This window comes from Palaemon carinicauda, chromosome 9 (genome assembly GCF_036898095.1).
Source record: "Palaemon carinicauda isolate YSFRI2023 chromosome 9, ASM3689809v2, whole genome shotgun sequence".
In the NCBI taxonomy this organism is placed as follows: Eukaryota; Metazoa; Arthropoda; class Malacostraca; order Decapoda; family Palaemonidae; genus Palaemon; species Palaemon carinicauda.
The window spans coordinates 78,690,773-78,704,513 of record NC_090733.1 but is presented as its reverse complement, the minus strand read 5'-3'; the positions used below and the strand labels follow the sequence as shown (position 1 = coordinate 78,704,513).

At 28.0% G+C, this 13,741-nt stretch overlaps 1 protein-coding gene across 1 annotated transcript in view; it reads left to right on the top strand.

The window, feature by feature from the left end:
- Positions 1-284: 284 nt before the first annotated feature.
- Positions 285-13,741, top strand: part of LOC137646499 (uncharacterized) — a 22,034-nt gene continuing 8,577 nt past the window's right edge. Inside the window, exons 1-7 of the mRNA XM_068379604.1 lie at positions 285-411; positions 1,205-1,341; positions 3,369-3,500; positions 4,110-4,200; positions 4,849-5,079; positions 5,941-6,080; positions 13,014-13,148. Coding sequence (XP_068235705.1) covers positions 285-411; positions 1,205-1,341; positions 3,369-3,500; positions 4,110-4,200; positions 4,849-5,079; positions 5,941-6,080; positions 13,014-13,148 — 993 coding nt within the window. The remainder of the gene's footprint in view (positions 412-1,204; positions 1,342-3,368; positions 3,501-4,109; positions 4,201-4,848; positions 5,080-5,940; positions 6,081-13,013; positions 13,149-13,741) is intronic.

Genomic DNA, 13,741 nt, shown 5'->3' with positions numbered 1-13,741 from the left:
AGAGTAATAGTAACGGATATTGTTATTGATAACAGGATAACAGACATTGTTACCAACAGTGTAATAACAGATGCTGTAACTGACAATAGAATAACATATGTTGTATCTGATAACAGAATACATAATATTATTACTGAGAGTAATAGTAATGGATATTTTTATTGATAACAGGATAACAGACATTGTTATCAACAGTGTGATAACAGATGCTGTAACTAACAATAGAATAAGAGATGTTGTATCTGAACACAGAATAACAAATTTTATAACTAATGGTATTAATAATGGATATTGTTATTGATAACAGGATAACATACATTGTTACCAACAGTGTAATAACAGATGCTGTAACTGACAACAGAATAACAGATGTAGTATCTGATAACAGAATACATAATATTATTACTGAGAGTAATAGTAATGGATATTGTTATTGATAACAGGATAACAGACGTTGTTACCAACAGTGTAATAACAGATGCTGTAACTGACAATAGAATAACAGATGTTGTATCTGATAACAGAATACATAATATTATTACAAAGAGTAATAGTAACGGATATTGTTATTGATAACAGGATAACAGACATTGTTACCAACAGTGTAATAACAGATGCTGTAACTGACAATAGAATAACAGATGTTGTATCTGATAACAGAATACATAATATTATTACTGAGAGTAATAGTAATGGATATTTTTATTGATAACAGGATAACAGACGTTGTTACCAACAGTGTAATAACAGATGCTGTAACTGACAATAGAATAACAGATGTTGTATCTGATAACAGAATACATAATATTATTACTGAGAGTAATAGTAATGGATATTTTTATTGATAACAGGATAACAGACATTGTTACCAACAATTTAATAACAGATGCTGTAACTGACAATAGAATAACAGATGTTGTATCTGATAACAGAATACATAATATTATTACTGAGAGTAATAGTAACGGATATTGCTATTGATAACAGGATAACAGACATTGTTACCAACAGTGTAATAACAGATGCTGTAACTGACAATAGAATAACAGACGTTGTATCTGACAACAGAATAACAAATTTTATAACTAATGGTATTAATAATGGATATTGTATTTGATAACAGGATAACAGACATTGTTACCAACAGTGTAATAACAGATGCTGTAACTGACAATAGAATAACAGATGTTGTATCTGATAACAGAATACATAATATTATTACTGAGAGTAATAGTAACGGATATTGTTATTGATAACAGGATAACAGACATTGTTACCAACAATGTAATAACAGATGCTGTAACTGACAATAGAATAACAGATGTTGTATCTGATAACAGAGTACATAATATTATTACTGAGAGTAATAGTAACGGATATTGTTATTGATAACAGGATAACAGACGTTGTTACCAACAGTGTAATAACAGATGCTGTAACTGACAATAGAATAACAAATGTTGTATCTGATAACAGAATACATACTATTATTACTGAGAGTAATATTAACGGATATTGTTATTGATAACAGGATAACAGACGTTGTTACCAACAGTGTAATAACAGATGCTGTAACTGACAATAGAATAACGAATGTTGTATCTGATAACAGATTACATACTATTATTACTGAGAGTAATATTAACGGATATTGTTATTGATAACAGGATAACAGACGTTGTTACCAACAGTGTAATAACAGATGCTGTAACTGACAATAGAATAACAGATGTTGTATCTGATAACAGAATACATACTATTATTACTGAGAGTAATATTAACGGATATTGTTATTGATAACAGGATAACAGACGTTGTTACCAACAGTGTAATAACAGATGCTGTAACTGACAATAGAATAACAGATGTTGCATCTGATAACAGAATACATACTATTATTACTGAGAGTAATAGTATTGGATATTTTTATTGATAACAGGATAACAGACGTTGTTACCAACAGTGTAATAACAGAGGCTGTAACTGACAATAGAATAACAGATGTTGTATCTGATAACAGAATACATAATATTATTACTGAGAGTAAAAGTATTGGATATTTTTATTGATAACAGGATAACAGACGTTGTTACCAACAGTGTAATAACAGAGGCTGTAACTGACAATAGAATAACAGATGTTGTATCTGATAACAGAATACATAATATTATTACTGAGAGTAATAGTAACGGATATTGCTATTGATAACAGGATAACAGACATTGTTACCAACAGTGTAATAACAGAAGCTGTAACTGACAATAGAATAACAGATGTTGTATCTGATAACAGAATACATAATATTATTACTGAGAGTAATAGTAACGGATATTGCTATTGATAACAGGATAACAGACATTGTTACCAACAGTGTAATAACAGAAGCTGTAACTGACAATAGAATAACAGATGTTGTATCTGATAATAGAATACATAATATTATTACAGAGAGTAATAGTAACGGATATTGTTATTGATAACAGGATAACAGACATTGTTACCAACAGTGTAATAATAGATGCTGTAACTGACAATAGAATAACAGATGTTGCATCTGATAACAGAATACATACTATTATTACTGAGAGTAATAGTAACGGATATTGCTATTGATAACAGGATAACAGACATTGTTACCAACAGTGTAATAATAGATGCTGTAACTGACAATAGAATAACAGATGTTGCATCTGATAACAGAATACATACTATTATTACTGAGAGTAATAGTAACGGATATTGCTATTGATAACAGGATAACAGACATTGTTACCAACAGTGTAATAATAGATGCTGTAACTGACAATAGAATAACAGATGTTGCATCTGATAACAGAATACATACTATTATTACTGAGAGTAATAGTAACGGATATTGCTATTGATAACAGGATAACAGACATTGTTACCAACAGTGTAATAACAGATGCTGTAACTGACAATAGAATAACAGATGTTGTATCTGATAACAGAATACATAATATTATTACTGAGAGTAATAGTAACGGATATTGCTATTGATAACAGGATAACAGACATTGTTACCAACAGTGTAATAACAGACACAGTAACTGAAAATAGAATAACATATTTAGAAGGAATGAGATATTTACATCTTTAATATTCAAATACTCTTAGAAGGAAAGATTCGAGTCATACCGTTGTCTCATAGTTGTATAGCAACCTAAAACTTATTAGGTTAGCTAAATAACTTTAAAAAAAAAACGTTTCTTAAGCACCATTAATCTTTAAATCAAATATTCAAATTTCACATGCGTGACTTTAAATGAAGTTCGTATGCATTACCTATAATCGAATAGTGGATTCGAATGTATGAATGAATTGATCACAGAATTTTTTTTTTTCAGGGTTTATTGATAGTGGCCTGCTGCTTTCTTCACCATCTCGGACTTAAAATGACCAAATTAGCTTTGTTCTTTTTTACACTGACGGTATTTTCGTCTGCCTTTCTGCACAAAACAGCAGCCGTGGAAGAAGAGGTAAGGTTGAGAAAGTCTGGTCATTGCTTTTACACAATTTGATACAAATGAAGATATTCAGAACTCCAAAATTCCCAAATATGCCAAAAACAAAAACACTAAATCAGTGATTGACAAATCAAGTATGTTTTATATAATGACGATAGACTGTGCAACTTACAGAAGAAGGGAGTTATTATTAACATAAGCATATAAATATAAGAGTAATCACCTTCTGAAATATAGGGATGTCAACGAGAGAGAGAGAGAGAGAGAGAGAGAGAGAGAGAGAGAGAGAGAGAGAGAGAGAGAGATAATGTTTATGTACTTTTAGGTGATTAAGCCATTTTTCCTTTTCACTACCTTTTGCTATTTGATTATCTTTTTCTCCCTTGTGATAAGGAAGAGAGTATCAGTAGAATGCAATTAGTATTGATGTTTTCAACTTACAGAATTCGTATGAATTTTCTTGGGTAGAAAAATCACATTTGGATTCCTTTATTGTTAACTTTGCTCTAGATTTTTCAAGATTGTTTCAAACTATCATTAATGAAAATTACGTGACTAGTCATCAGTCAAGCAGTTACAAAGTTTTTAAATTAACTACAATAATACATTAATTTTATTCAGAGTTCGTCGAACGTGAAAAGAGATATACGGAGAACTTCGATATCACTGGACGATTTCAAGATAAAGAGGCTGACGCTACAGTACTTTCAAGGTTTGATCATTCGACGTTTTTCACTAATTCGTCCTGAAACGTTCTATCTTTTTTTGTTGCAAGAGCGCCTGCTGCTTTATATATATATATATATATATATATATATATATATATATATATATATATATATATATATATACATATATATATATATATATATATATATATATTACATATATATATATATATTTATATATATATATATATATATATATATATATATATATATATATATATATATATATATATATATATATATGTATATATATATATATATATATATATATATATATATATATGTACATACATATATATATATATATATATATATATATATATATATATATATATATATATATATATTCAGTATTTATTCCTACCTTTATTTGATCTGTATGTATATATGAATAATGAAAACTTTATCATGCATAGCTGTTACTGCTTCCCAATTATATTTTTATCGCTGCCTAAAATTCGTAAGTTAGGATCTGCAAATTTTCAAGGTTACTGTTAAATACTTAAGTCATAAGAAATTATATTACCTTTTTACCCTTCATAGAATGTAAAAACCATTCACATAGAACGCAGAGTAAATTTTTAAATTGATTTGAGAATATCTACTCTTGATTATCATTATTCTCAAAACAGAAAACAGCCAGCCAATAGAAGATGGATGCGGTAGTAACGAGGCCTTTTACCTGGGCGATCGGACGTGTTACCCCCTCCTGACGAGGGGACCCTGTTCCGTCGGTAAACGCATTGTCCGGAGTCGCAGCAATGACACAGGTGTCTGTGCACCCAGATTTTGTTCACCCGACAGAATATACCTTAAGGATCAACAGTTATGTTTCGACCACCTAGACGAAAGTCTCTGTCCTCGTGAGTGGATCTTTATATTTCATTATTAGTTTTAAAAGGATGAAAATTATTAGAATTATTATTATCAAAACTATTAAATTTATCATTATTATTGAAATTGTAGTTAATATTATCATTTTAATTATGATCATTTTTAAAATTTGCAAATGGAAAAAGAATATATAGTTGGGAATAAATCTTATAAACTTATTACATATTTCAAATAATTTTCTGTTGTGTTTTTACTCGGAAATAGATATTAAGAAAAATCTTTAGTTTTACTTGTAGTTTTAGTTTATGAAAGCAACTGCAAAAATTATCACTTTTTATATTTGCTAGCAAATGCACATTTCTCCCTTTTGCTTTTTTTATTCTTGAAATTATGATTGAAAGTAAACTTCTGTAAACTTTGAAAAAATAAGAAGTACTATCCTATATTTGCTAAAGATGAAAAACTACTTTGGTTAGGAAAAAAAAATGTGGTTGAATGATTTAATTTTATTTTTAAAATATATGTCTTTTTATGTTAATTTAAGCTCCAAACTCGAGCTTATAGTTTTTTATTAGAAACTCTTTTATATTTTGGTCCTGTGTTTTTTATCATAGAATTCTAGACTATGTCACATTGTGTTCCTTTAAGCAAAGAGCAATTTTATATAAAGAAGAAGAAGAAGAAGAAGAAGAAGAAGAAGAAGAAGAAGAAATTATGACTTATATTTGAAAGACGAGAGGCTTAAAGCTTGTTACCAAAATTAAGAGATTTTGCGTAAATAAAAATAAGTTCAATTATGCTTTGCTAAGTATTGCATAGGTTTTATATGAGAGGATTTAAAAACATATAACAAAATAATTACAAGCGGGAAATTATTTTCTTCCTATCAGCTGGACGCGAGCCCCGACTGGATGCTTACGGTGACCCCATTTGTCAGTGCAAATTTGGGACCTTTGATATTCCGGGAGAACCGATAGAGAATTCCTGCGAACCTTATCTAGCTAGGACTTCCAGGTGCCCCTATGGACAGGTGAGTTGAGGGAGGAAAGGAAATTCTAGAGAGAGAGAGAGAGAGAGAGAGAGAGAGAGAGAGAGAGAGAGAGAGAGAGAGAGAGAGAGAGAGAGAGAGAGATAGCTGTGGTGGTGGCCAAGTCTTGTGATTATTTATTTTTTCTCAAGAAAATTCTTCTTAGCTGAGTAATAATTATGACATTAACTAGCTTTTAATGATTATGACAGAAACTAACTTCCAATATATATGACAGAACCAACTTCTAATAAACATGACAGAAACTAACTTATGATAAATATGACAGAAATTAGATTCTATTATAAATGACAGACACTAACATAAAGAAAATATGACAATAAATATTTTCTAATAAATATGACAGTAACTAGCTTCCAATAAATATGGAAGACACTAAATTCTAATAGATAGGACAGAAACTAGATCCTGATACATATGACAAAAACTAACTTGTAATAAATATGAGAGAAACTAACTTTTGATAAACAGGACAGAAACCAGCTTCTGATACATATGACAGAAACTAATTTTCAATTGATACGACAGAAGCTAACCTCTAATAAATATGACAGAAACTAACTTTTTAAAAATAGGACAGAAACTAGCTTCTAATAAACATGACAGAAACAAACTTCCAATAAATATGACAGAAACTAATCTCTATAAAATAAGACAGAAATTAGCTTCTGATAAATATGACAGAAACTAACTACTAATAAGTATGAGAAAAACTAACTTCTAATAAATTTGAGAGGAACTAACTCCAAATAGATATGAGAGAAATTAACTTATACATATTACTAAACCCAATTTCTAATAGATATGAGAGAAACTAACTACTAATGAATATGACAGAAATTAACTTCCATTGAATAAGAAATAAAATAACTTCTAATAAATAAGAGGGAAACCAGCTTTTAATACTTATGAAAGAATGTAACTTCTAATAGATAATGGAGAAACTAACTTCTGATAAATATAAGAGAATCTAAATTCTGATAAATATGACAAGAGTAATTTCTAATAAATATGAGAGAAATTAACGTGTAATAAATATGGCAGAAATTAGCTTCAAATGCATATGACAGAAAAATACCTTCTAATAAATAGGACAAAAACTAGCTTCTGATAAATATGAGAGAAACTAACTTCCAATACATATAACAGAAAGTAACTTCTAATGAATATGACAGAAACTACCTTTTGATATATATGACAGAAACTAACTTCTAATACATATGACAGAAAATAACATCTAATACATATAACAAAAATTTGATTCTAATATATATGAAAGAAACTAACTTCTATTACATATAACCGAAAATAACTACTAATAAATTTGACAGAAACTAGCATCTGATACGTATGACAGAAACAAATTTTCAATACATATAACAGACACTAACTTCTAAGGAAAATGACATAAACTATCTTGTTATAAATATGACAAAACCTAACTTCTAATAAGTAGGACAAAGTAACTTCATATAATTATGACAAAAAATAACTTCTAATACATATAATATTAAAACCTAATAATTTGACAGAAACTAGCTTCTAATATATATAACAGAAGCTAACATGTAATAAATATTAAAGACAATAGCTTGTAATATATATTACAGAAACCGATTCCTAATACATATGACAGAAACTAACTTCTAATAAATATGACAGAAAATAACTTCTAATGCATATAACAGAAACTAACTTATAATAAATATGACAGAAACTACCTTCTAAAATATAATAAAAACTAACTTCTAATATATATAGCAGACCCTAACTTTTAAAAAATATGAGATAACTATTTTTTGATACTTATAATAGAAACTAACCTCTATTAAATATGACAGCAAGTAACTTCTAATACAGATGAAAGAAACTAACTTCTAATAAATAATGGAGAAACTGATTTCTAATACAGAAAATAGAAACTAAATTCTAATTAATATGACAGAACCAAACTTCTAATACATATAATAGAATCTAACTTCTAATAAATATTACAGACACTAACATCTAATAAATGCTACAAAAACTAACTTCAAATAAATATGACAGAAACTAACTTTTGATACATATAACAGAAACTAACTTCTAATAAAAATGTCAGAAAATAGCGTCTAATATATAGTACAGAAACAAAATTCTAATAAATATTACAGAAACTAACTTCTAATATATATAACAGAAACTAACTCCTAATAAATATGACAAAATCAAAGTTTTTACAAATATACAAGAAACAAACTTCTAATGAATATGACAGAAAATGAATTCTAATAAATATGACAGAAATTAACTTCTAATACATATAGCAGAAACTAACTTCTAATACATATAGCAGAAACTAACTTCTAATAAAAATGTCAGAAAAGAGCGTCTAATATATAGCACAGAAACAAAATTCTAATAAATATCACAGAAACTAACTTCTAACACATATAGCAGAAACTAACTTTTACTAAATATGACAAAAATTAACTTCTAATAAATGGAACAGAAACTAACTTTTCATAAATATGAAAAGAAATGAAATATGATATATATATGGCAGAAACTAGATTCTAAGAAATATGACAAAAAATAGCATCTAATATATATATATAACAGAAACTAACTTTTAATAAATATGACAAAAATTAACTTTTAATACATTTAAGAGAAACTAACTTCCTATAAATATAACAGAAACTAACTTCTAAAGCATATGACAAAACTAACTTCCAAAAAATATGAGAGAAACTAAGTTTTAATACATAGAACAGAAACTAACTTCTAATATGACAAAAACTAACCTCTAATTGATTTGAAAGAATCTAACTTCTAATAAATATGACAAAAAAACTATGCTCCAATAAAGATTACATAATATAACTTCTAATAAATGAGAGAAACTAACTTTCAGTAAATATGATAAAAAATAACCTCTAATGAATTGGACAGAAACGAGCTTTGATGTCTATTGCAAAGACTAACTTCTGATATATATGAGAGAAACTACGTTCTATTACATATAGCAAAAACTAGCTTCTAATAAATAGGACAGAAACAAAATTCTGATCAATATGACAAAACCTAACATCTAATAAATATAAGAGAAACTAGCTTCCAATAAATATGACAGAAACTATCTTCTAATAAATATGACAGATACTAAATTCCAATAAATATGACAGAAATTAAATTCACTATTGTAATTTCTAATAAATATAAAAAAAAAAACCTAGTTCTTATAAACATGACACAAACGAACTTCTAATAAGTATGACAGACACTGACTTCCGGTATATATGACAGAAACTAAATTCCAATATATATGACAACTACTAAATTCCGAAAAATGTGACATAAACTAACTTCTGATAGATATGACTAACTTCCAATAAATATGATCGCAACTAACTTCTAGTAAATATGACAGAATTTAACTTCTAATAAATATGACAGACACTAACTTCTAATAAATACATATGACAAAAAGTAACTTCCAATAAATATGACAGAAACTAATTTCTAACAATATGGCAGACACTAATTTCTAACAATATGACAGACACTGACTTCTAATAAATATGAGTTGAAGTAATTTCCAATAAATATGACAGACAATAACTTCCAATAAATATTAGATTAACAATCTTCTAATAAACATGGCAGAAACTAACTCCCTATAAATATAAGAGAAACTAACTTCCAATAAATATGACAGAAATTAACCTTTAATAGATATGAGACACTAACTCCCAATAAATATGATAGAACCAACTTCAAATTAATATGACAGACACTAACCTCCAATAAATATGACAAAAACTAACTTTTAATAAATATGACAGACACTAACTTCCAATAAATATGTCAGAAACTAACTTCCAATAAATATTACAGACACTAAATTATAATAGATATGACAGACACTAACTTCCAATAAATATCACAGACAATAACTCTTAATAGATATGACAGACACTAACTTCCAATAATTATGAGACACTAAATTTTAATGAATATAACAGAGACTAGCATCCAATAAATATATCAGAAACTAAATTCCAATAAATATTACAGACACTAACTTTTAATAGATATGACAGACACTAACTTCCACTAAATATGACAGACACTACCTTCTAAAAAATATGACAGACACTAACTTCTAGTAAATATGAGACACTAACTTTTAATAAATATGACAGACACCAACTTCTAATAAATATGTCAGAAACTAAAAGCCAATAAATATGACAGACACTAACTTTTAATAGATATGATAGTCATTAACTTCCAAAAAATATGATAAAAGCCAACTTCCAATAAATATGACAGACACTAACTTTTAATAGATATGATAGTCATTAACTTCCAAAAAATATGATAAAAGCCAACTTCCAATAAATATGACAGACACTAACTTTTAATAAATAGTACAGAAACTAACTTCCAATAAATATGACAGACACTAACTTCTAACAAATAGGATAGACACTAACTTCTTAAAAATATGACCGAAACAAACTTCCAATAAAAATGACAGATACTTACTTTTAATAAATACGACAGAAACAGAAACTAACTTCTAATACATATGATAGAAACTAGCTTCCAAGAGATATGAGAGAAACTAACTTCTAATAAATATTACAAAACTAAGTTCTAATGAATATGACAGAAACTAACTTCTAATATATATGTCAGAAACTCTCTTCTAGTAAATATGACATACACTAATTTCCAATAACTATTACCGGCACTAACTTCTAATGAATAGGACAGAAACTAACTTCCACTGTATAAGACAGACACTAACTTCTAATAAATAAGACAGAAACTAACTTTTAATAAGTATCACAGAAACTAACTTCCAATATATGTATGTCAGAAACTCACTTCTAGTAAATATGAAAGACGCTCACTTCCAACAGCTATGACAGACACTAACGTCTAATGAATATGAGAGAAACGAATTTCAAATAAATATGACAGAAATTAACTTCCAATGTATAAGGCAGGCACTAACTTCTAATAAATAGGACAAAAACCAAGTTTAAAATAAAAAAGGGAGAAACTAACTCCTAATAAATATGACAGAAACGAACTTCCATTAAATATGAGACACTAACTTCCAATAAATAGGACAGAAACGAACTTCAAATAAATATGGCACACACTTACTTCTAATGAATAGGACAGAAACTAACTTCCAATAAATATGAGACACTAACTTCCAATGAATATGACAGAAACTAACTTCTAATAAATATGAAAGACACTACTAATAAATAGGACAGAAACTTAACTTCCAATAAATTAGACAGAAACAAACTTCCAATAAATATGACATTCACTTACTTCTAATAAATAGAACATAAACGAACTTCCAATAGAATTGACAGACACTTACTTCTAATAAATAGGACAGAAACTAACTTCCAATAAATATGAGCAGTAACTTCCAATAAATATGACAGAAACTAACTTCCAATGAATATGACAGACACTAACTTCTGATAAATATGAGACACCAACTTCTAATAAATAAGACAGAAATTAACTTTCAATAAATATGACAGACACTAACTTCCAATAAATGCGACAGAAATGAACTTCCAAGAAATAAAAAGACACTTACTTCTAATAAATAGGACAGAAACTAACTTCCAATAAATATGACAAACACTAACTTCTAATAAATATGACAGAAATTAACTTCCAATAAATATAAAAGACACTTACTTCTAATAAATAGGACAGAAATTAACTTCCAATAAATGTGAGACACTAACTTCCGATAAATAGGACAGAAACTAACTTTCAATAAATATGACAGAAACTAACTTTTGATAAATATGACAGACACTAACTTCTAATAAATAGGACAGAAATGAACTTCCAATAAATATGACAGACACTAACTTCCAATAAATATGACAGAAATGAATTTCCAATAGATATGACACACACTTACTCTAATTAATAGTACAGAAACTAACTTCCAATAAATTTGACAGAAATGAACTTCCAATAAATATAACACACACTTACTTCTAATAAATAGGACAGAAACTAACTTCCAATAAATTGGACAGAAATTAACTTCCAATAAATATGATACACACTTATTTCTAATTAATAGGACAGAAACCAACTTCCAAAAAATATGATATAAAATAATTTCTAATAAATATGACAGAAAATAACTCCTAATACAGATGACAGAAATTAACTTAAAATAAATATGACAAAATTAAACTTGGAATAAATATGACTAAACCTAACTTCTGACAAGAGGATGTTTTGAAATTTATAAGTTTATATATGTAAGTTAATCTGTAGAATTATATGCAAAGGTCAAGTTTTCATCAAATATATGCAAAAGTACGAAGTACCTCTCTTACAATGAAATAATTTCACCATTTTTATAATCGTGATTTTTCAGTCACATTCATTATTCTATCATTTTAAAAACTTTCCTCTGAGATGTGACGATATCTCTTGTTTCCTGTCTGATTCTTTGGAAATAGTATTTCAAACGAAGGTGTGTTATGAATTTTGTTATATGCTAGCTTTACTATAAGCAACTCTTTCTTAACAACTGGGAGTATCATCTTTCAAATTCAATAGTGATGATCCTCTTAGTATCTTCCTGTGTTCTAGATAATCCATCCGCTAAAGCATCAACCTACCAGGAATTTATCTAAATCCTGGGGAAAACTCCAGTACACTAATGAACCAACGACTGAACTTTAGATTATTGGTATAATCCCTTCGTTTGAAAAGATCACAAATAGTTGTAAGATCAGTAAAGTCCATTTACATTATGCTCTTACAAGATATTCCTAAACTTCCCCAAGGCCCCATGAATGGCTAAACATTCCTCCTGGGGTGTATTGAACTAATTTAACTGCTTCCAACAATTCCTTACAGGTCCTCTGGTCAAAGGGCTACGGCCAAGGTCTTGAATGTTTACCTGACCCTTGTGGTGGGGCAAATCTCAGAAGAGGACACTATGATCTTCCTTTCATTCCTCTTCCGGATGGCAGATGCTTTCAATTAGGATCAGTGAGTACGACTTAATATTCAGTTGATTATGATGGGACTTTCATTTATTGTGATGTGTCCAAAAATTGCATGTTGTCCCATAATCTAATAATTCATAAGCCAGATTTTCTTGTCGTTTCTTTTGGCGAGTTCTGTAACGTTAAGATTTACATCTTGCATTTACAGTTTGCTTTTCAGTATTATTATTATTATTATTATTATTATTATTATTATTATTATTATTATTATTATTATTATTATTATTATTATTATTATTATTATGAGATACCATGGAAAATTAAAGGGAAATATTTTAAGAAAAGTAACAACATTAAAATAGATCTTTCATAAATAAACTATAAAAAGAGATATGTCAGCCTGTTCTAACATAAAAACATTTGATGCCTTTTCTAACTTTTGATGTTCCACCGATTCAACTACCTGATTAGGAAGATCGTCAATAATAATAATAATAATAATAATAATAATAATAATAATAATAATAATAATAATAATAATAATAATAATACAAACTTACGAGAACTTATTTAAATTTTCTTGAGTCTATTGCGATATACTGGAAGAGAATGAAAATAAGGCAGACTCTATTTTGG